The sequence below is a fragment of the Camelus dromedarius genome, chromosome 9, assembly GCF_036321535.1.
Source record: "Camelus dromedarius isolate mCamDro1 chromosome 9, mCamDro1.pat, whole genome shotgun sequence".
Classification (NCBI taxonomy): Eukaryota; Metazoa; Chordata; class Mammalia; order Artiodactyla; family Camelidae; genus Camelus; species Camelus dromedarius.
The window spans coordinates 44,203,195-44,228,021 of record NC_087444.1 but is presented as its reverse complement, the minus strand read 5'-3'; the positions used below and the strand labels follow the sequence as shown (position 1 = coordinate 44,228,021).

General features: G+C 44.9%; 2 protein-coding genes across 2 annotated transcripts in view; one reads left to right on the top strand and one right to left on the bottom strand.

Annotated features, from left to right (window-relative positions):
- CIAPIN1 (cytokine induced apoptosis inhibitor 1) overlaps positions 1 to 10,735 on the bottom strand; it is a 14,685-nt gene extending 3,950 nt beyond the window's left edge. Inside the window, exons 1-6 of the mRNA XM_031458380.2 lie at positions 10,597 to 10,735; positions 6,067 to 6,248; positions 5,433 to 5,585; positions 3,961 to 4,037; positions 2,425 to 2,587; positions 738 to 811 (exon numbers count right to left, since the gene is read on the bottom strand). Coding sequence (XP_031314240.1) covers positions 738 to 811; positions 2,425 to 2,587; positions 3,961 to 4,037; positions 5,433 to 5,585; positions 6,067 to 6,223 — 624 coding nt within the window. The 5' untranslated portion in view covers positions 6,224 to 6,248; positions 10,597 to 10,735. The remainder of the gene's footprint in view (positions 1 to 737; positions 812 to 2,424; positions 2,588 to 3,960; positions 4,038 to 5,432; positions 5,586 to 6,066; positions 6,249 to 10,596) is intronic.
- COQ9 (coenzyme Q9) lies at positions 10,717 to 24,827 on the top strand. The gene is made up of 9 exons (XM_010985739.3): positions 10,717 to 10,850; positions 13,035 to 13,203; positions 14,768 to 14,903; positions 19,920 to 20,062; positions 20,323 to 20,407; positions 21,877 to 21,981; positions 23,261 to 23,416; positions 23,752 to 23,805; positions 24,127 to 24,827. The coding sequence occupies exons 1-9, from the start codon at positions 10,775 to 10,777 to the stop codon at positions 24,160 to 24,162; spliced, it is 960 nt and encodes a 319-aa protein (XP_010984041.3). The 5' UTR covers positions 10,717 to 10,774; the 3' UTR covers positions 24,163 to 24,827.

Sequence of the window (24,827 nt, the reverse complement as noted above, 5' to 3'; positions counted from 1 at the left end):
ATGTGAAGAAGGCATCCCCAAAAGACCTGGGGTCAGCCACCTGCCCCAGCTGACCGCATGGGGAAGGAACTATGTGCACAGAAGGTGTACTGGGTTGTGAGGGGACTGGGAACTCACTTACGATGTGCAGAGAACAGGTGTGTAGAGTGGGGGTGGGAGGGAGGACGAAGCATAAAGAGACAAGTGTTATATTTATTTGAATATATGAAGGGCTGTTGTATGAGTTAAGGGGATAAAATATTTTCTACATAGTCCCAGAGAAAAAGGCAAATAATAATACATACATTTGTGCAATTCTTTGATAAATGTGTGGACAATCGATCTGTAAGCTCTACGTGGGCACAAACCATCACCTATTTTGCTTACCACTATCTCTTCAAGAGTTGCAGAAATGAACTTTATTATAGACAGTGCTAATCTAAGATGGAAAAGTATAACTTTTAAGACAGTGAGTGTTCAGTGACTTGTCCAGACAAAGGAGCCAAAATATATTTTAGCTGACAAACTCTTTTCAGATTCTCACACGCCCAAGAGTCTAATATATCACATGAAGTGAGAACAAGAAAATCTGTTGGGGAAAGATGCTGAAAAAGAAATTTAAAATGCCACTAATATGGAGTTTCCTTCTCAATCAAAAATGCCAGTGACAAGCACAACCACAATGCTGGGCTGTAAATATCTTCAGACCTCCAGGCCCAGATGGGCCACTCTGAACTACGACCACCGTAGCCACTCACCACGCTCTCATCCTCCATGTCATTGGCCGAGAGGGTCCAGAGCTTGACAGCTGCAGGGTCCACAGCAGGCTTCCCTGAGTCAAACCAGTAAAAGAAAATGAGTTCCATAAAAGCAGCCAGAAACAAACTCCCAGCACACGTAAGTGCCTTCTACTAAGACTCTGTGCAGGGAACACACTGGGCTGGGAGTCAGAAGGCTTGGGTGCAAGGCCCAGTTCTATCACTTACAGAGGCACGACCGGGACCCACCACCTTATGGTAACAAAAGCTATCATTCGTTAAGCACTTGCTTTGTGCCAGACTCTATGTTAAGCATTTTACAAACATTATCTAGTTTAGTCCTGCCAACAACCTTATGAGGTAATTATTTGTTGTCCTAATTTTATAAATGAGGTAACAGGTTTAGATACTTAGGCCAGTTACACACAGCCACAAATACAGGTGCTGTCTAATGCTTTTCACTCCCACTCCTTATCTTTGCTTTCTCCTCCTTATCTTAGTTTCCATCCCTACAACATGAGGCAAGTAGTATTCCCTATTATCTATTGCAGGAGATTTTAAGATTAAATAAGAAAGTGTGCCAAAAAGCATCATCAAAAGCAAAGCTTTGGCCTCATGTAAACCTTGTAGAGCTGATGGTGACAGTGTAACAACAAATTAAACCTCACACCTCCTGATTCTCTGTCCGGGCCAGAGGAAGGCAGGGAAGAGCCTGTAAGAGCTGAGACCACAGGTTCAGTGTGGGCTGGTCCTCGGGTGGGTCTTGGGGGGGAGCGCACCCCCTGGTGGTCACTGTCACAACTAGATGCTCAGACCTTCCCCCAGGGCAAACTGCTCATCTAAGCTGCTACTACCTGTTCTGGACTATGAATCAAAGATCAGGATGCCAGAGGATTTCTTAAAGATTTGGGCTGGGGGGAGGGTATAGCTCAAGTGGTAGAGGCATGCTTAGCATGCATGAGGTCCTGGGTTCAATCCCCAGTACCTCCATTAAAATATAATGATAAATAAATAAATCTAATAACCACCCCCACCAAAAATAGATAAATAAAATAAAGTTGTAATCTTTCAAAAAAAAAAAAAGATTTGGGCTGGACAGTCAAAACAGAGCAGTGTAAATATACCAGTAAATTTCTGCACACCTCACAGCTGGGACAATTTTTCTCATCTCAGGCATTAAAAAACAGCAGTAGGAAGGGCGAGAGTGGTGGTAAAGGGCGGGGTGCAATTTTCTGAACAGAAGATTTATTTTATAAGCGTCTTAAGATTCTCAAAGAAAGAAAAGCTGACTTCAGTGGCACAGAGAACAGGGAAGAGGAACAGGGCACTCTTATCTGCCGTGCAGCCACCGTGAGGTCTTTTGAGGGTAAACTTCATAATTCTGGGGCCTGGGAAGACTCCATTAGCTGATGAAGCTAAGGGACTCAGGCCTCTAGAATCTGGAGGCCTCAGTGTCCTCTGGTGCAGAAGGGGCCGAACCAAGTAATATCTATGTGTCATTTCAGTTTGGGATCCAAATATGCCCGGGATGATAGTACATAAGCATTCTTCCACTTGGAAATGAGAGAAATTAAGGAAGGGACTGGTCCTCTAAAGATATTACCACCTCCCTCAGATCTTTGGCTCAATTTCTAACTTGGCCTTCCAGGACCACTGGGACACAGCAATGCCCCCAGGACAGCCTTACCTGAAGACTTCTTGGCAATAGAAAGCTTAAGTTGACTAGAAGAACCCACTTCAAAGTTGGGCTTTTTGCCTGTGATCTGCACAGACAGCAGGCTGTCACTGTGGTAACCCAGGTGTTCCTGGACAGACTGAATCTCCTCAGGGCTCAAGGACTCACGCTGCAGCTGGAATTCAAGACATCAAAGAATGAGGCCACACTCCTTCTACAAAATGATGTTGTACTATGTCCCCTTTCCAGGCATCACTGCAGGTCTTATATTCAGTTTCTCACTGATAAGGACCCCAGAGTGCAACTTTTGTCCACATGTTTATATTGAGCCTACCCCTTGGAAAGTTTCAAAGTATTATCAAACATCTGACTATTAGGTACAAGGCACTGTGCTAGTCACTGTGGGGGTTGCAATGATTATTATGAAGATGAATCAGACGTGTTGAATAGGATCAAAGCCTGTAGCAGGGAAGCATTCCCACAACAAAAAGTAGAGAAAAAGAACCACAGGGGGAGAGCAATGCTTTTCATGGTTCTTATGAAGAAGCAATAGACAGTAAAGGGAGGAAAAAAGGTGGCGGTGCCACCTCTATGCCAACAATTATGAAATGGTTAAATAAATCACAGTCCATCTATCACACTGAGTGTTGTTCCATCGTTAATAAGAAAGTGGGGTGGATAAACGTCGAGGATATCTGAAGGTGGGGGAAAAAGCTAGGGACTGAACAACGTATACCTGTGACCTTATTTACAGGGAAAAATGTGTACACACACACACACACACAGAGTGCACACTTGTGAATACATAAGAAGTCTGAACAGCCACACCAGAAAATGTACTGGTGGAGAAGAGAAGCGTAAGCAAGGCCTGGAATGTCACTTTACATTTTATATTCTTTAGTCTAAATTGAGCTTTTGTGAACGTCCCATATTTTAGAATAAACAATGGAAGGCCTTTAACTAAAAAGAAGAATAAGGGCAGGCATAAAGAAACTTAAGGCCCTAGGTCATGCGGCCAATCAGCGGTATAACAGCTCTCCTGGTACAACAACCACCCCACCCCCCAGCACACAAGAAAATTCCAACGTCAAGGAACAACACAGAACCATAAATACCTCTATTTAATGTTAATATTTGTATTGAACTGTGAGAAATGGACTTCCGCCTCCAACCTACTCCAGCCTCCCACCAAAAGTCTGAGGAAGGTCCAGGTGGGTGCCCTTCACTTGGGCCTAAGCTTGGTGTCCATTAAGAGACACGTCGCTCTCACCCCGCCTCAGCGGTCTCCACTAGTACCAACGCCCCAACCCACGCGGGCCCAAGCTGAGTCTCTCTGAAGATCAGTTTCAGAGGTCTCGTCCTTTGAGGCATCACGTATCTCACATGTGGAGCAATTCCCAACCTATTTCCTAATCTAAGCCGTACTGATCCCCTCACCTCAGGGCTGTTATTTCCCCTTGATTCTCCCTGGATCATCTGACAGAGAGATACTGTGTTTAGTCACCCAGGGTTTAAATTCCCAGCAAAGAAAGCCATCTACAAACATACCTCTTTTACTTCCACAAGACCAGAGAGAGTCAGGGCTGAACAGAGCTTAGGTGCCGTCTTCACTTTGCTATTGTTAACTGCCAAGAGGAAAAAACCCCAGTGAAAAGCTATAGAGGTCAAGTCAAGGAAAACAACAAAAGATCTATCCTATCTGGGTCAGCAGGCATTAAAACAATAATAAGTTATTCTGCTCCATGTGTATATGCTTTAGAGGTAACACTGTAATTGGACAACCCCTTTCGGTTGTTCAAAGTGCTCTAATGGATGCTCCTAAATTGTTCTATGATAACTCCATTTATTATTTCTTCTCACTCTCTGCTCCTTGGAAATACCTAACCTTGCAGGGGTTGTTGGATAATGACTGAGAAAGAGGCTTGGAAAGTGTACAGCATGCAAGTATTCTCTCTATGGTTCTGACAGACACTGTTTGGTCACCCAAGGTTTACATCCCAGCATAGAAGACTGTATCTGCTATGCACATCATGAGCTTGTATTTCCACATGAACACCTTGATACATTTCAAGATACTTTCATTTCTATTCTCTTTGATGAAATAAGGCATCACATTTTGAAGGAAAGTCTAATAAAAAATGCTAAACTTTTAGAACTGAATGATTCTGACAGCTTCACCACTGAGCAAAAAAGGTTTTTATTTCTTGATTTTACCTTTAGTTTCCTGTGAATCAATAATTACCCCATCACTCTCAGACTTTCAGTCACTATTTTCTAACTTTTCAGTTGGAAATAACTATAGATGCACAGTAAGTTAAAAAAAAAAATTTCAGGGAGGTTTCGAGGACCCTTCACCTTGTCTCCCCATGGTAATATCTCACACAACTATTGTACAATATGAAGACCAGGAAATTGTCATTGACAGTCCTCAGAGCTTATCCAGATCTCACCAGTTTTACATACACTTTTTTGTGCATGTGTGTAGTTTTCATCACCACAAGGAACCCCCCTACTACTCCCTTAAAAGCCTCATGCACCCCATCCCTCCCATTCCTAACCCCCGACGACCAACCTTCTCTATCACTATAACTCTATCATTTCAAGAACGTTCGATGGATGGAATCATAGAGCATATAAATTTTTGAGATTAGATTTCTTTCACTCAGCATGATTCCCTTGAGATTGATCCAAGTTGTTGCGTATGTCAATGATTTGTTCCTTTTTTCCTGCAGCATAGTTTTCCATGGTATGGACGTACCACAGTTTAACCATTCACCTGTTAAAGAAGCCAGCCATTTTCAGGAGGGCAGTTTCCTTCTATTTCACTACCTAATGGGTCAAAGATCACAATTTCTTCAGATATGTTGGTTCAGAGTTTTATAATAATTTATCCCTAAGGATAAGATTCAGTATAGAATAGTAATCTCCAAGTGATACTTCCTGTTCAGAGAGATGCAATAAATAACACCTAAAGATTCAACCCTGTTAAACTCTAGTCTTTCAAGTGAAGATTTCCTTACCTGCAGCTGTCTCTACTGGCTCTTTCAAAAAAAGACAGCCACCAGGCCGAAGGATCCGGGCCATCTCAGCCAAAATCTCAGCATTGTGCAGAGTGGTGCTTCCAGGAATTACACCCGACAAAATAATGTCAAAGCTAGATTCTTTGTGGGCAGCTGAAAAGAAGGAAGACTCGAATCAGCAATCATCTGGGCCCCAGAAGCAATCTCCCAATCCCTTTCAAGCCCCTACAAAGACCACATGCCTGGCCCTATGGAATAAACACCTACCTGTTCAGCAAATGCTGCTATACCACCACCACCAGCAAGAGGGGCAAGGACCCTGCTGCCCTGCTCTCCTTCAGTTTTACTCATTTTGTATCCTTTTATATGCTCAGGGGAAAAAGTCAAAAAGGAAGCTGAACACAGAGCAAGCTTTTGTAAAAATGTGGACTATCTAGTAAGAAATAAGAACTTACTCATACAAATCATCAACAACACTCCTGAGTCCACTGAATCTCAACTGAAAAATAACAGAGTGACCGGCCACTACTATCATATGCCACCCAAAACAAAAGCCCACTATGAAAGAAGGACAGAAGCACAGCACTCCCATCAAAACCGCCTGCCCTGGAAGATGACCTGGGGAGGTACTTACACTGCACCAGCTGGTTGATGTTTTCCACAGACACTCGGCCCTCATCGCCAGTCAACTCTTGAAGCTTATCCACCAGATCCTTCAGAGCTTCCACTGAGGATGACTTATCCCAGACCACTGCTACAAACTGGCCAGCTGAGATCCCAAAATCTGCCATTCCTGCAGGGCTGCAGACCTAAACACTGTGGGTCAAAGGAGAGTCAAGACTGGGCTGAGACAAAAGTGCAATTTAATCCATGGGGTAAACCAGATATGATTAGAATTGCAACCTAGAATTCTGACCTCCTACCAGGGAATGGTGACCACATCAGACAATTTTACTGTAGATACCAGAGTCTGAATAAATAAACCAGTTATCCCAAGGTTTCATAATCCCGACATTCCCAAATATGGCAGATGCCTTCCTTATTGAGAATTTTGACTTGGAGTCAAGTAAGGAGGTTGAAGTCACAAAGATTATTTCCTCTTTGATATAAGACAACTCAGCTTGAACATGATATAAAACACACAGGAATTAATTAGGCAGAAGTATGACTCAGCAAGGGAGCCAAATAAATTGGCTGACATAACCCAACCACAAGCTCAGTGCTTCTTTAAAAAGAGAAAACATTTAAATGTGGCAAATTGAATAATGATATTTTCCCACTTATCAAAATATTAAAATTCAATTCCATCAAACCTGCAGTGATCAATAGTATCTACTATGTTTTTCTTAACAATTAATATTTAGCCAGACTGTTTAAAACATTTTACATACATTACCTCAACTGAACCTTAGAACAACCTTAAACTAGATATTATTCCCATTTTACAGTCAGGAAACTGAGGCTGTTGACTTTGCCCACGTCATACAATAGTAAGTGTTGTGAGGATAAGGTAAGAGCTAGGATTTGAATCCAAGTCCCTAGGACTGTAAAACCCATGCTTTCGATCTATGGAAACTTCCTCCCATGGGTCAGCTTTCTCTTTCACCTGATACTCGGACAAGTGTAGAATGTCCTCACGGTGCAATCAGGTCACACTACTTGGGTCCCCCTTTCTTTCTTAAACATTAATGTCACCAGGTCTCCGACTTAAGACAGCTCTACCAAATGACATGAAGACAGAAGCTGTGGGAGAGGGGTCCAGCAGGGATCGGTCTTATGCTGAGCACTTCTGTCTTCTGCAGGGGTGGCAAACTCAGTGACAATTCTGCCATCACAGGATACTCTGGGACTAAGTCTGAGCCAGGCACACAGTCTTCCTTTTTTAAAAATGTTCACTTCAAATGATAGGCTCCTCAGCCTACAAAACATGCCGAGGTTAGCCAATCATCCTTAAATACTATAGTAGTTTGATTTTGTTGCTCATTTCCTAAAAGAGTTACTAAGGGTTTTATTTTCTAGAACAAAATAAAAACTCCTGTCTTCTGGATTCAAGTGCTCCATAATCTGGCTCCATCTGTATCCCCCCACTTCCCTAAAGTGAATTGATCCCACCCTGTTCTATGAAAAATCTTTGCCTTTTCACCCTATCATGCCTTTTATCTGGTTCCTTCCTTGTGGAATGCCCACTCTTTGTTATTCTGACTTGACTGCAAGTTGCAATAAAAGGATGCACAGTGTTATCAGACAAACAGGATTCCTTAGTCAGTGAACTGTGGTTTTTAAATCCCTAAAAAGCACACAATCGAGAACCGAAACTTTCAAGCTTTTAACTGTCACATTATGTTGAGGAAGAACTCTTGCAAATCTTTAAAGTGAGCAACTTGGGATCAATCTAACATTTAAGAACCAGCTGGGGAATACAGGAATATGGATTGCTGGGCATTATGTTATAAGAAATATATGACTTGCTTCCAGAATGATGTTGGAACAGGGTCTCCCTTGGGACAACAGAAAGAGATCAGTTCCCTGCATACTGGTAACTACTAAACCTGGTGCTGTACTCACAAAAAAAAATCCTCATGAAAGAACTGAGGGGCCAAAGGCTACTCTTTAGCTTGAGAAAAACAAAAAGCCAGGTGTCTGGACCTTTTCAGCAACCTTAACACAGGGAGAGTTTCATAGAACACAGGTTTCAAATACAGATGAACCACAGTTCTGTCTACCACTAGATTTTCCATTTGTTAGCTACATGACCATGGGTCAATGATTAGCTTCTCTCTTTTCTCATTGACAAAGTAGGGAAAATAATCTTATATTTTGCAAGGCTGCTGTAAGAAGTAAATGAGAAGATAAAAATATGCAAAAGCCAGGGAAGGGTATAGCTCAAAGGGTAGAGCGCATGCCTAGCATGTCCTGGGTTCAATCCTCAGCCCCTCCATTGGAAAAAAAAAAAAAAGAATAATAAATAAATAGACCTAATGACTTCCCCCCACAGAAAAAAAAATGCAAAAGCACTCAGCAGGGCCTGGTACACAGGGCTCAATAAAATAATGTTCTCAGAGAACTCTGAGCCTCTGCTTCTCAGTGGCCACTTTATCTGCCTTTGCTTCAAACAGTCCTATAAAATCTTGTTCTTCCTCCTCAGCCATACCTGCTGGGAGGACTCCCTAGGGAGAGATGTGAAGCTTCTTTTCCTTTGTTAAAATTACACAATATAAGAGCTGAACTTTATGACGTCTTATACAGTACTCCAGTGGGATTGTGTCAGTAAATTAGAAGAATGGAAAATGCTTTGTGTTCCATTTCCCCCAAAACTAATATTCTATGGCAACAAGGAGCTCATAAAATACATTTATTAATCATTAACCCTCAAAAATATAGCCACCACTTTCAGTCAGCATTTTCCAAATAAAATGGGACACAATGTTCTTTTAAAGTCAGAGTGTAATACTCTTCATCATCAGAGTTTTATGTTGTTGTCAGTCCATCTTTTCTAAAAAAAATAAGGAAAAAAATGTCTGGCATCCAAGTCAACATACTTAGAAGTGTGACTCAGCGCCCAGTTTCATTAAGTAAAAAGAGGGGGAGTAGACATCATTGTCACGCCACTGGACTTGTTTGTTAAGCACCTCTCCAACTCTGACTGTAGCACACACATGCCTGTGACCCTTCTAAAATGTTATTGGCAGGCAGTGAAAGCAGATGCCTGAGAATAACATCTGAAAATACACTTGTTTATTTTTAAGGCACCCAGTAAACATCAAATTTTGAGGCACTTAGCTCCTTTTAAGGATGAAGGGGACCCAAAGAAAAAAATAAGACTGAAGTTTAGCTATCAGTTCAAACCAAGGACCAAATTCTTTTAAGTCAAATCCATAAAAAATTTTGATAATATTGACCGTTAACAGAAAGGGCAATTTTTAACTAAAATGAACTGACTGAAGCTCACATACAGAGGGAAAAAGGTGATAATCAGCAAAGAAACAGGAAGCTCAAAGGAAAAGAAATGGAGGACTGTCTCCAGGCAATTAGGTGTCAAAGTTAAGGGTTTCAGAAAGGATATCTAAGTGCTAGAACTTCCACAGGAAAGATTCATTTGAAGATAGGTGGACAGAATTCAGAAAACAAAACCTCACAGAGAGATCAATAGTATTTTACTGAATCTAGAAATATGGATCTGAAATTTTAACACTGGGGAAGTAGCTCTGGCTTACGGGGGCTTCCCTTACACCCATTCAGGGGATAACAAGAAGTTCTGAAAAGACTAGGGTTGATGAGTGTGCAAAGATACAAAGACAACCGTCTAACTGCACGAAATTTACAGAATGGCATGCTTAGCTCCTGTTGTTGGTTATCCGTAATCCCCAAACCATTAACTTCTTCCAATTATTGTGAAGCGCTCTGTATTTACGTATCTGTTCAGAGACTAGTCCGTGACCTCTGTGAGTTACGCAGAGAGCTTGGCACTCAATGTCAGCATAAAGGCCACCAGCCTGTCCCAAACTTGCGGATGGTCCAAATCACCTACGGACGTTTGTCAAAAATGATTCCAGGACTATATCCGGTTATACTGAATTGACTCTCTAGGGGAAAGAACTCGGTATTCGATTTATTAACAAGCATCCTGATGGTTCTTCCGATCTGGGAAGTTTAGGAAAACTCAGTTATACCAACTCAACACCTTGGAGGTTCAGGAAAGTCATAGGTTCAAAATTACAACCTGGGGGTCCAGGTACCCCCAAAGACGGAAACTTCAGTTTCCTCAATGTTTGCGAAGAGGGACTGAAACCCAAGGTCACAACAGCTGGTTACTGGCAGAAGCGGGTCTCAGACCTAGGTCTCCCAGGCACCAGCTCAGGGCTCTTACTCCTCAGCGCACTGTCCCCCGGGGCCCAAGCCAGAACCGGTAGAGCGGGAGATGAGAGCGCCCGGAAAGGGCAGAAGCCACCACGCCAGGAGCCCAGGGCAGGCAGGGCCCATCCGGACCCTCACACCGGCTTCCCCCGGGTGAAAGCCCGCCGTGATCCTCAGGGAGCTGGCATGGCCACGTCTCTGCCGAAGGACGGGGCTAGGAACGGGAAATGAGAGGATCTAGGAACTAGAGTAGGCCAGGAGCGGGCCGTCAGGGAAGGGCAGGCTCTCGGACCACCAGCACAGAGCTCACCTGCCGCCCAGGGCTCGCTCCCGGCTTCTCCGCAGCAGCCGGCTCCGCGCCACGCGCCTCTCGCGAGAGGAGGAGGTCCCAGCGGCGCGGGGAGGACGAGAGTGGCCGCGCCGAGGGACCGCGCCGCGTACTCTGCACTGCCAGTCGCGTCGCCGTCCGCGGCTTGCCCGCTTCCAAGATGGCGGCGGCGGCGGCGGTGTCCGGTGTGCTGGGCCGGGCTGGTTGGAGGCTCCTGCAGCTGCGGTGCCTGCCCGGTGAGGGGGCGGCCGAGCCGGGGAGCAGGAAGGGAAGGGGAGGGGGTGCAGAGCGACCTGGGCTGGGTGAGGGGCGGAAGAGGCCTTCTTGTCGGCTCGAAAGCAAGGTGAGGTGAAGGGCATAGCGGCTCTCGCGGACACCCTGGCCTTGAATCGGCCGCCTGGCTGGCTTCTGGCCCCAGTCTCGAGCTGTGAGGGACAAAAGCATCAGGGAAGAGCTTGTCACTCCCATTTCATGAAGTTGAGGGACCCCGAGCAAGAGCTGTGGGTGCGCAAGGTCACGCAGCTCGTCGGTTGCAACCTGGCAGACTCAGTCTCTTAACTCCATTGTCAAGTCCCTGGGCCCTGATCTCGGGGAACAGCCAGAGAGCGCCTAGTCGCCTTTTCCTCCAAGTCAGTCATTTCCCTACCGCCTAAATAATTCTGTGATAGCTTCGTATCACCTTTCCCGCTATATAGTCAGTATTTTTGTTTATACATCTTGAGTTCTTAAAATTATAGACGTTTACTTGAAAGAGGAAACTTTATATCACTACCATAAATGGAAAATCAGTGTCACCTTCCATAAATAGAATGTATGCATTGACACAGTAACATAAATATCTAACTAATGAAATAATAAATATTCTTCTGTATTTTACCTGAAATCTTATGATGTACTGCAGTGGTTTCACAATATTGCTTCCAGATCTCCCATGCCCTTTTCAAAGTTTTATGAATGTTTGCTCCATTTTTTTCTGTACATATACTAAAATATTGATATTTTTACACATATGTGCTATGTTTATTTTAAAAATCATTGTTTCCTGAATTGGTCCATAAATTTTTTTTAAATGAGTGCCCTTTTTAAGTTGTTTTTATACAAAACTCCAAACTAAATATGTTCAGTAAAAGTAATGCCTGTGACCCAGCAAATTTACTCCTAGGTATTTACCCAACAGAAATGAAAGCATATATCCACAAAAGCATATTTGTAGCATCTTTATTTATAACAGCCAACACTGAAACAGCCCAGGTGTTCAACAGAATAGTGTTTCTTGGTGGAATACTACTTAGCAATAAAAAGTAACAATCTGCTGATTGACACAAAAATATGAATCAATCTAAAAAATAATCTAAGCAAAAGAAATCTTACACATGCATGCATAGGACACATCAGTATGATTCTATTTAAATGAAATTCTAGGACAGGCAAGACTAGGGTGAGAAATTCAGAACAGTGTGGGGGACTGGGAATGGGGAATGACTGGGAAGGAATACGAGGGAACTTTACAGAGTAATGTTAATCTCTAGATAGGCATTCAAGTTGTGCAAGTGTATACATTTGTCAAAACTCAGAATTGGCCTGTTTAAGATTTGTACATTTCATTGAGTATAAATGTCACCTCGATAAAAGAACAGTAAATAAATATTGAACTCTACTTGATAAGTGTGATGAAATGTTTAGAGATAAAGAACACTGATGTCTGCAACAAATGCATCAGAAAATGAGACGGATTGATAAATGAAGAGTGTGAGGGATAGATATATACAACTTAGGTGATGGGTATACAGATGTTCATGCCATAATTACACTTGTCTGTACGTTTGAATTTTTTTTTATAGTAAAATGCTGGGAAAGAAAACAGTAGTAAGAGCCTTTGCTTAGGAAACACAATACTGTACTTCCCAAAAGCCCTTTCCTGGAGTAAATGGGGTGTTGCAACATTGCAGATGAGAAAGCAGATAGCGACACCACATAAATACTAGAGAGTCAGTACTCAGACCTTCTAATTTCTAGTCCAGTGCTCCTACCATGATATATAAATATGTAACATTTTCACGTCACTTTCGTTTTGAAGGGAGCCTCACAACACTCTCATTGAGCAGGTAAAGATTATTACTCTTAATTTGCATGTTTTAAAGTCATGCTCATTGGGATGAAATAGTTTGCCCATTACCACACAGCTAACAAATGATGGAAAGACATCTAGAAGACAGGTCTTCTGCTTCCTAATTCATGCATTGTGCCACCACATCACTGTTGCAAGATTTACCCAAGATTTTTTTTTGGGATTCAACACTTGGATGAATGGTTCTGGTTTTCCTCTGATTATCCTCTTGCTCGTCCCTCATACCACTCTGCGTGTCAAAGGGTCTTCTGTGATGAGTGTGTCTGACTGACCAGCCCAGTTTCTGTTTCAGTGCCGTGCTGCCGACCAGCCCTGCTGCCTCGTGCCTTCCATGCTTCAATTATGCAGCTGAGATCTTCAGAAGAGCAGAAGCAGCAACCTCCCCCCTCCTTTTCTCAGCAACATCCTGAGACGCAAGGCATGGAAGAACCCCATCCAGAGTCTTCTCGTTCACCCCCCAGGTAGGCACCAGAGCCCCAGTCCACCCAGTTCTGGCCACTTTGTGTGGTTGGGTAAGTCTGTTCTCCTTCCTCTCTGCTGTCTCCCCTTCACACCTTTTATCATTTTCAAGACTATCTTGAAAGGAACCTATTTGTTGTTTGGTTTTTTTTTTTGTGAAAATGGTGCTGGTACATTCTAAAACATCTAAACAATACAAAGAATTTCACAAAATTAAAACAAAGGATGGTCAGGAGGGGCTTCTGGAAAAAAGGTAGCTCCTGGGTCTGCCCTGTTGGGCTCACCCACCAGAAACAGCAGACCGAGGGTGATGGGCAGCTTCTCCCACCCTGAAGGACACAGGTGCCTGGACCCTCAGAAGGAGCCTTGAGCCCATTGCCTCCTACCCTTTACTATCTAGCCTAGGACACTAGGACCCAATCCCTCCAGACACTGGTGCCCAGAAAATAAAAATAAAAATAAAAATAAAAAACAAGTAATAATAATAAAACAAATAATTACCAGAAATCACAAACCCAGAAATAAGTCTGCTAACATTTTTGTGAATATCCTTTTAGATGTTTCTCTAAGCATATTTCATATATAAACCTACATGTATTATAAATGGCTAATTATACTGTATACTGTACATGCTGTTCCAGAATCTGGTTTTTCACTCAACAGTATATCTTTTTTTTTAAGCAACTTTTTGTGGTATAATTTCTGTACAGTAAGCTACACATATTTCAGATGCACAATTTGATGGATTGTGATAGATGTGTACCCCTATGAAAACATCAACAGTACACCTTTAATGTCTTTTCACAGTCTATATTATTTTAGTGGTTGCATAATATTCCAGCAAATGACAGTACCAAAATTTATTTGACCTATCTTTTATTGATGGATATTTAGATTTGTTTCCCTGGTATGAAAGATAATGTGATAAAGTGTGTGATTCAGCAGTGGGCACGCTGAGTCAAGGATATGCACATTTAACATTTTTTTTTTTTACATATGTGGGGCCACATTGCCCTCCAGAAAGGAAATAATAATTTATATCTACATTAGATATTTTGTCTTTTATTAATCCTGCCACTGGGAAATTCCTCTGCTCTAAAATTAGAAATTAGAAATCATTTCTCTGCTCTCCCGATGAAAGTGCTTTTCATTTCAATTCAACAAATACTGTTTGAGGACTTACTTTGTGCCAGGCCCTGTGAATAATGTAACCATTGTCCCTGTCTTCATAGAGCAACAGTTTGGCAAAAATCCAGATAAAGAAACAGTATGATAAGGCTATAAACAGGGAGATCAGCGTGCTGCAAGAGCATGTGCCTCCTGTCACGTGGCCTCCTTGCTCACTGGTTCCTTTCTCTCAGTGACTGTGGGAAGCGACGGATGATATAACTTTTACTCTGTTGGGCATTTAAACAGTAATACTGACAGAACTAAAAGTCCTCCCAACATGTTCTAAGAGGACACACAGAGTCTATGGTCAGGCACATTCTGCCTGCCCAGCAGCCTGCAGTGAGATGAGGTGTGCTGGGCCCCGTCCCCATGCCTATCTTGGATTTCGGGTCTCAGGTATACAGATCAAGGTGGCGAGGAGGAGGAGGACTATGAGAGTGAGGAGCAGCTGCAGCACCGCATCCTAACGGCAGCCCTAGAGTTCGTGCCTGCCCATGGGTGGACGGCAGAGGCAATTGCAGAAGGAGCCCAGGTGTGTATGGGTGAGGGTGGGGCAGCGTGACCAGGATCAGCCAGGAGGGAGTCACACCAGCCAGAGCGGAGGGCTCCCCGCTTGCTTCCAGCCCAGCTCAGAGCCCTGGGGCCTCTCACTGCTACAGGATTTTCTGGGTTGGTTAGTTTATTTTTCCCTAATAGAGTGGAAATGGCTTTATTTTTAAATTATATTTTAATTTAAAAAGTATATACTATGGAGTTGGTTCTTGGGAGTTAGATTCTAAAGGCAGCTCATTAGGCAAGAATTGCTTATGATCAAAACTGCCATATTTCATTGACTCTAAGATGCCATTGATTGGAAGAAGCACCATTATTTTATGCTTCACTAAAAAAGGGAAAATGCTGTCTATTAAACTATGACACATCATCAATTATATGATTCATACTGATTGTTTAAAATGAAAAAATTTGTGCATCTTAGAATTGATGAAATATGGTGTTTGAAAACCCAAGAAGGCACCACCTTGAAGGGCAGCACACCTCATTTTTCTCAGTAAATCTAACAGTCCGTGTTTCTTTTCGCAGTGGAACAGACCACTGCTTTAGGTTAAGCCATGGGCTCATGTTTAGGCCTTGTGGTATAGAATCATCAAACATAGTCGGATACCATCCCATGAGAGGGCTGTGAGGATGGAGATGGAAGGAATTACAGATTCCCATCTGTCATCTCAAGCATGGGGACAACTTTGCTGCTTTACTTAAACTTAACTAATACTTCTCTTTGTCTTCTCTCACTCTCCCAAGAGCACATATGGTAACAAGTCATATAAGTGAAATGTGTATACCATATGACTCTACTGTGTGCTCATTGAGAAAGCTTTGAATAATACAGATATTAAAAAAGAATGTAAAAATCATTTGTGACACACCAAAGATCAATATTTTGATATCTGTTCTTTCAAATAAAAAAAAACCCTTTCATTTATTAATTATTCTTTAAATATTTATTGAACAAATGTATGCTAGGTCCTAGGGAACATCATAATGATCAAGATGGACACAGTTCTGCCCTTTTTGAGCTTCCAGTCTGGCCACGTTAATCAAATCTATACAAATACACATTTATAAAATGTGATAAGTGCTGTCAGGAAAAGGTGCTGTGGAGATGACAGTGGAGGGACCTGACCTCATATGGGGCAGGGTGAGCACATGGTGAGAAAAGGCTTTTGAGCTGGGAGCTGAGGAATGAGTGGGGTTTACCTGGTTTGGCGGGGATGGGGGCAGACAAGTCCAGACAGAGAAACAGCATGTGCAGAGTAGAAAGAAGCCTGCACATTAGAGGAACCGGGGAAAACCATCACATGGAGAGTGAAAGGAGAGACCTGATCTGAGTGAGGCTGGGGAAGGGTCAGTTGAGGCCAAATCAGGCAAAGTCCCAAAGGTCACGTTAAGGAGTTAGACTTTCTTTTATTCTAAGAATAATTGGAGATTTGGATTCAATTTAACATGGCAAAACCATCATTTGGTTGCTGGGTGAAAAATGGATTGGAGGCAGAGAGTCACTGGGAGCTGCTGCCAGTCATCTGGGATAGAGGAGGGCTTTCTGACCTAGACCATTGGCAGTGAACGCAGAGGCAAGTGGGTAGGTTTGGTGAAAGAATGACACAGGAGGAAGTGACAAAATAGCACCCGCGTTGCCTGCCAGCTTGCATGTGTGGGTACATAGTGGTGCTGTTTTCTGAGATGAAGGCCATGGGAAGAGGACCAGGTTCGAAGAAGGCTCATGGATACAATCTTGAGCTTTGTTGAGTATGAGGGGTCTTTGGGTCAACCAACGGGAGACCTCAAGCATACAGATCTGAAGCTGGAGGAGCTACGTGGACTAGAGTATCTGTCGGGGCATTATCGACATATGTATGTGGTAATTAAACCATAGAAGCAAGTGAGACTGCCGAGGGTGGTGTGAGTGTGCCCAGAGTGTCGTGTGAAAAGAGAGGAGTCTAGGTCCTTGGGGAACTCTGACGTTTAGGATAGGACAGAACAGAATGAGCTGGCAAAGAAGATGGAGGTAGAGTAGCCTGATGTTGGAGGCAAAGCAGGAGAATGTGGATTAAGCAACCGGACATTGATCACTGCGGCAGCAGCCATGTGAGGGGAGCACCAGTCAGAAATAACGGATGGGTGGAGAAGTGAGTAGAGGGTAAGGAAGTGGAGAGGCATTTGGCAGCCAGAGGTAGAAGAGAGCTGGTATGTACCGAGCGGGGGAAATTGGCTGAGTGTTTGAATACTGGCCTGGCGGTGCAGTCACAAGGGTGACGGTGAAGATCCAAGAGAAAGTGGCGAGATAAAAAATATGAGGTTCCTTGAAGGCAGGAATTACGAAATCTGGAAAACAGGTGGAAAGACTGGCCTTAGATGTATTAGGGGTGAAGTTGGAGAATACAGCTGCAGGTTTAGTTTCTAGATGAATCTTTAAGGAGTTCCCAGGGGATGTCTTCTGTTTTCTCTGTGAAGTAGGTGTGGTTGTCTCATGAACCTGAAGTTGGGCAAGAGTGGGAGGAGACAAAGGTGTGGAGGCAGCAGAGGAGGTTTGCAAGAATCATTACAGAAAGGTGTGGAACCAGTTGAGGGCAGAAATGTAACAGAATCGTTTGGAAAAATCTGATTGTACTGAAAATTCTATGGTTAACTGGCTTTTTTCACTCTGCACTTCTCCATTCATATGGCTGCATAATGCCTATTGTATTTACTTGAACTCAATTGATGAACATTTGGATTTCCAACTTTTTTTTAATATTTTTATTTTTTTTGAGGGGGAAAGTAATTAGTTTTTTTTAATCTATTTATTTTTAATGGGGGTACTGGAAATTGAACCCAGAACCTTGTGTATGCTAAGCATGTGCTCTACCAATTGAGCTATACCATCCCCACTCCAATTTTTTTTAGTATTATAGACCTATTTATATGGCATTTAAGTACATTTCTGGTTGATTTCTTTAGGACAAATTCTGAGAAGTGGAGTTAGTCTTTCAGGGGGTGCATCAGTCAGAAGAAATCATACCAGCTACTCAAATAGAGAGAATTTAATACAAAGAATTGTTAACTAGATGTGAAGTTGGTAACCAGGTAATGAAAGGATAAAAAGAACACTAAGGTACAGAGGTAACACCTGTAGGAAGTAGCTCCCATCCCCAGGGCGAAGGGAACAAAGGGAAGAGTTGGAATTATTAAAGCTAGAAGCTTGAGGGAGAGCCCCTATGGAGGTGAAACTCAGGAAGGGTGCTGCTCAGCTGGCGCTGGCATCTCTCAGCGTGGAGGAAGGGTCTCTTGGGGCTGGTGCCTGACCTCTGGGGGTTGGGGAAATGGTGGGGCGGTGGGGAGGGCAGGGAGAGGATGGTGGCTCGATGAAACTAGTTCTGTGAGTGTTGGGAAAGCTGCAGACTGGGTTCAGCTGCTGCTGTGAAGAAGGACACTGCTCACACAAACTGCTAGCAGACAGGAAGTAATCCAGAAGGAGCCAGTCCCTTCCTCCTCCAGCCTTGCAGTCTCCCTCTAGCGACCCTATTGGCAGAGCTAACATGGAGCCAGAAGTATGGCTTGCAGGGCCCCAACCCCTGAATCACACAGCTGAGGATGGAAGGGCAGGTTTGGAGCTGAGAGACAATAGCTCAACACCTGGCCGGGAGAGTATGTATATGTTTGAGGTTCCTGTTACGTACGTAGTAGAGGCAGTATAGCCTGGTGGTTAAGAGCTTTAAGCCTCCGTTTCCTCATCTATAACATGGGGATGATGGTAATATCCACCTCCTGGCGTTGCTGTGAGGCTGCGGCAAGGTCGTATATGTTCTGTGCTTAGCCGGCACCAGGCACACAGAGAGCACACAGCCAACCTTAGTATTGGTGCTGCTGCAACTCTGATGTTGACGTCAGTATTGCCAGATTGCCCTCCAGAAAGGCTGGGTACTTCCACCAAAAGAGAGGCACTTTCCCCACTCCCATTTGTGGGAATTCAGAGTTATTGGGGTTTTTTTTTCCTCTTCTGCCCTCCCTGCTGCTGTCAGGGTTCTGCCTACACTAGATGCCCAGTGATTGCTGTATGTCAGGAATAGCAAAGGATCTTTGTGGCTTTGTTAACTCCTTGACAATTCATTAAGAAAAGTTTGTGTGTGTTTGTTTTAAATCACTGAGAGACCTACTTTCCAAGAGATTTAGGGTAAGTGAGTTGGTGAGGAAGGGAGTTATGAGCGCTCTTCCCGAGCCCCTTTTTATAATAGTTACAACTGTGGATTACAAGTGTCAGAACTCAGCTCTGGGGGGAGGAGGGTATAGCGCAGTGGTAGAGTTCATGCCTAGCATGCAGGAGGATCTGGGTTCAATCCCCAGTACCTCCACTAAAACAATAAGTAAATAAACCTAATTACCCTCCCTCCAAAAAAGAAAATAAAGTTAAAAAAAAACTATATATATTTAAAAATTAATAAATAAACAAAAAAAAATCTCTCTTTAAAAAAACTCAGTTCTGGCTCAAGCAGGAAAGGGAATACTTGGCTCATTTAATAACAGAAAAGTCTGTAAGTAGCTCAGTGTTCTGAACTTGTGCTTCTGGGTACTGTCTCTGCAGCACATCTTCGCTCTCCCCTCTGTGAGCTTCATTCTCAGCAGGGGCTTCCCAGACAAGACTGAAAATGGCTCAGCAGCCCCAGAGGGAAGAGAGTACTTCTTTCCCATCGGTACTAGCAAAAGTCTGGAGGGGGCCTCTCAGGGCTGCATTTGGCTACGAGCACACCCCTGACCTGGTCGCTGTGAATGAACTCCACTCACTTATCCAAGTCTGGGTCCCCTGCTTTGAAACACACCCCAGAGCTTGATGGAGTAGTTGGGGGACTGGTGATCTGCTTCACCCAGATCCCACGAACCAAGAAAGAAGAGTCGGGGGGTGTCCTGCTGAAAATCAAGCTGCTGCTACTAGAAGAAGAGGCACTGGTGGTGAGCAGGCAGCAGAGTCTACTCCACCTGCCCACCACTTTCCTATTTTCCCTCTCCCCCTTTGTAGTCTCTGGGTCTCTCCAGTGCAGCCGCCAGCATGTTTGGGAATGATGGCAGTGAGCTGATACTGCATTTTGTGACCCAGTGCAACGCTCGACTCACCCGTGTGCTGGAAGAGGAGCAGAAGCTGGTACAGCTGGGCCAGGCAGAGTAAGTCCTTATGGTATCATCGCTCAGGGTGGCAGCTAATGTTCAAGGGACTCAGGCCCCACAGCTGTCCCCAGGGGGCCAGTGCAAGCAGAGCCAAAAGAGCAGCCCTGAGCAGCCCTGCTGCTTTGATGGGACTGAAACGTAGCTGCTTGTCTCTTCAGGAGCTAGTGGGACCCTTGCCGCTAGGACTAAGTAAACCGTGTAGCACCAAGCCCATGCCTTTGACCCAGAGACACTCTGTTTTCTTTTCCCTCTTCCAGGAAGAGGAAGACAGACCAGTTCCTGAGGGACGCAGTGGAAACCAGACTGAGAATGCTGATCCCGTACATTGAGCATTGGCCCCGGGTACAGAGTCCATATGCAGGCCACAGGGCAACAATGTATTCATGTTTATGATTCTTAGCACCTTTCACTTAGAGGACGTGGCACACTGTTCAGAAGTTAGCTCATTAATCTCCACAAACCCAGGGATACTCAGTGCACTTGGTAGATCTAGGTTTCAGATTTGGGAGAGCCAAAGAGAGTGCCTCTGAGCCATCTGTGTCTCTGTTCCTGGAAATGTGAGTGAGTCCTAGATCATGTCCTGGATGGGGTCTTAGTGGCCTGGGTGTGCCACCAGGTCTTCAGTGAGGAGGAATCCACAAAGGAGATTAGAAAAGTCAAAAGATTTTACTGACTGTCATTAACAGGCCTGTTCTAGAGCTCAGGGGACTGGGATTTCTTTTCAGCATGACAGTGCGATGCTTTGAGAATTGGAGTATTCATTCCAAAGGCCTTTCCCCCGGTTTTCTGAAACTCCTTTCTTCCTATTTCAAAGTGTATCACAATGTGGGCCATTCTCTCAGTTAAGAAAGTCAAAGCACTTCAGAACTGAGAGGACCCAGAGATCATCTAGTGTCCTTTGCCCAGCTGGGAGACCGTTGAGCATGTAATTTCAGTCAGTCGGTTGCCAGACATTTGAACACTGGCCGTGCGCCTAACAGCAGGCTGGGCGTGAGGGAGTAGACCCCAGCGTACCCATCCCTGCCGATGCTTGCCTCGCTTGATTTTCTGATCTCCGGCTTGACTCACTTCACCTAGCATTTAAAGCAGTGCAGGTTGCATGGTTTAGGCTCTGGCTGCCTCCTTATTTGGCATGTTTCCTTCTGGGCTACTTCAAGAAAACTTTTCAGCTAATCCAGGATGTCTCTGCCCAGCTCCCACTGACCAGTCAGTGGATTTTAGTTGGCAAAGTGGCCGGCCCTTCTACTGTCAGGAGTTAAAGTCTGCTAATGGAGGCACCTCTGGGTTGTGCCATCGCATATATTGAAGGATTTTCAGTTTCAGGTAACAAATCAACTCGAGTCAAGGGGAAAAAAAATGGAAGGAGTTTATCATGAGGCTGCAGCAGAGCATCAGGGGCAGGAGTGCTACTGGGCTCTGGGAGTGGCCTCGAATTTGGACCTGGAAACTACCCTCAGACTCCCCTCCTGTCTCTCCTACTTCCTCCATGATGCAGACTTGGGTGCTTCCCCCACCTTGCTCTCAATACTCAAAGAGACCAGGCGACACCTGGCTGTCTGCATTCCCAAGTCCACATGCTAGGGATTCAGAATCTGACTGGGCCAGCTGTGGGTAGGATCGGCCCTGGCTCTTGTCAGCTGTAGTTGGGATCGTTAGATGCCAGGAGCTCACACCAGTGGGTGGAGATGGTGAGTCTGAGAATGAGGGCTGGGTGGGCCCCCACCGTACCTCCATGGAGAGGTGAGGCGCCAGCCACCTACGCGCTGTTACTACTGGTGTGCAGAATCTCCTCCTCTGTCATCTCTCCTCAGGCTCTCAGTGTCCTCATGCTCCCCCACAACATCCCGTCCAGCCTGAGCCTGCTCACCAGCATGGTGGATGACATGTGGCATTACGCTGGGGACCAGTCCACTGATGTGAGTGCTTTCTGCAAGCCCACAGGATCCTGGGAAGGGCTTGGGTTAAGCATTTCCTCAAGAAGTTTGTGAAATTTCTTTGATAACAAGTCCCTCCAGGGGGATTGCAGTGTCATTCCCATCTTGGAAAGGAGAGGCTAAGGTATGAGGAGGGTCCCTTAACAAGCCACAGTGGGGTCTAGGTCATCTTCATTCAGGGACCAGTGCTCTAGCCACAAACCAGTCATACTCCTTCCTCCCTGGAGTGGTAACACAGGGCATCAGAGGGCCTTGTGATTGGGCTGCCATGTTGGGGAGTCACTACCCCCTCAGTCTACTAAGGTTTAGATTCTGTAGCAGACTTTCTCAGTATGTGTCTTTTATGAGAGTGACTGGGGAGGGAAAAAAAAGAATGCCTTGGAGACTCCCATTGCTTTAAAAGGAAACTGCACCCCCCCCAGCCCATCTTGGCCTGCTTTGCTAAGAGATCAATATGCCTTTAAACAGGTACCAGGAAAGGATCTGACTTGCTAATGCTATCATGTTTCTGGTAGGAAATTAAAAAATGTATATATATATACCTTCATAAAAGAAATTAATGTGTGATGATACTTTGTGGAATCCAGGATGGGAGGCAAAGAGATGCTCCCACCACAGTTCTAACAAAGTGCTTTAATAAACTCCCCCCATGTGGAAATATACCACCAACAGAGATGGTAGGAAAATAAAATTAGAAAGTAAAGAAATTAGAGGGATAAAACATGAAGCATCTGAGCTAGAGCTCTGGAGTGGGTGGCCGGGACAGCTGGAAGTTGCTGAAGGACTTGAACTCTCAGCTCTTCCCAGGTGTCCCAGTCTGTCCGTGATCCTGTCTCAGCCCTCATTTCACAGATGAACAAACCAAGGTTTGGTCATAACTGGCTGAACACAGAGCCTCCCTGGAGCTTAGATGTCCTGAGACTTAGGCTTTCACTGGTATTTCCAAAGCCGAGTGGCTGTAGCAAAGTCTCATGGGATGCTTATTAAACATCCAGATCCTGGCACTTGCTTCAGACCCACTGACTCTAAACTCTTATGAGGTTGGGTCCAGGAGCTTGCATCTTCATCTCCCAGATGATTGTGATGCCTTGCCTAGTTTGGGAACAGCAGTCTTGTCCAGAGGGCCATGTGTATCTGTGAGGGAAAGAAGAAACAGGAGGGAGCCCATGAGTACCAGTGGCTTTGAGTAGGAACTACCCCAGACTTCTCCCAACCCACAGCAATAGTGGTGAGCCACCTTTCTGGATGGGTTTCTTTGCAGTTTAACTGGTACACCCGCCGAGCTGTGTTGGCTGGCATCTACAACACGACAGAGCTGGTGATGATGCAGGACTCCTCCCCAGACTTTGAGGACACTTGGCGCTTCCTGGAAAACCGAATTAAGGATGCAATGAACATGGGCCACACTGCCAAGCAGGTAGCTGGGGGCTAGCCATTTGGGAAGCCTCAGTAGACACACTGTCCCCTTCAGGCCACACTGGTCACCTGTCTGTTCTCTTGCTCCCCCTCAGCCTCAGCTAACAGTCCTCAGGACCTTCCCAGGGAACCTGAGTGGTTCTTCCTCATCCCAGCCCTTCCCTAAGAGCCACACTTGGCCCGTTTGTGATTGTGTTGTCCATAGCTCCTCCTCCAGTCCACAGGGCCCTCTTGACTCTACCTGTCAGGACAAATAGGCCTACTGATTTGATCTGCCTGTCCCACCTTTGAGCTAGAGGTGGGGGCTTAAGAGAACCTGATTCTGACCCCTCCTAGGTGAAGTCCACCGGAGAGGCCCTGGCGCAAGGACTTATGGGAGCAGCAGTGACAGTGAGTACCGCCCAGCTCATCCCTGCCCATCCACCTCCAGCGCTGTGATTCTTACGTGTGTCACTGACCCCAAGGAGTTTTGTAGCCTTAAACTGAAAAGCTAATAGTAAGACACAGTGGTTCAGTCCCAATCTCTAGATCCCAAATATCCCACCTTTTTATTTTTTACTGTCATCAAGAAACAGTGCTGATTCCCAGGACCCTGGCATGTCAGATCTCTGTATCATAACCACTCATGCCACCTTGAAAATCTAGATCTTTCCCATTGGAATCCTAGAGGCAGGGCAAGAGTTCATCACTCTGTTTCCATCCCTTTATCAGCTCAAGAACTTGACGGGTCTAAACCAGCGCCGGTGAGCAAGCAGGGGTGTAAACTAGAGTGCCCAGAAGAAAACCTGCAGATACATTTAAATGGCTTTGAAACACAAAGAGCTGTCCACGGAACAGGGTGTTAACAAGAGAACACCAAAAGACTCTGCCACACTACCACAGCCACCTGGAAACCACGGGGCACTGGATCAAACAGTTGTAACCTGGGATTGGGCCACTTCTTCAGTTCCTAACACCAGGCCAGGCCTCCTCATACCTTTCTGCATTGCAGTCACGTGACTGAAAAATGTGGCACTCGATCAAGCATTCAAGCCACGGAAACCCAGCACATCCCTGTCATGGTCTCTCAGGCACCTAGATCATGTCAGCCTTCTTAGAAGTGCTCCCTGGGGCTTGCAAGATGGAGTCAGAGTCTGAAGCCACCTGAAGTGGCAGCTCATCCACAGCCCAGCACAGGCCAGTGCACACAGGGTGTTCCATGCTGCCCTTTCCTTCTCCAGGGTCTTGAGCTGCTGCACCTGGGAACCCCCTGAGCAGGCGGCCTCACCTTAGACTGGTGCTTGCTGGACAGCAGTGTTTGGCCTGGTCAGAGGTGTGGTCCCAGGCCTTGTGTCTCATTACACCAGCACACGTTGCAGCATTATTAGTGAACTTAGAATCTGTAAAAATTGTAATAAATGTTTGAAGCAGTT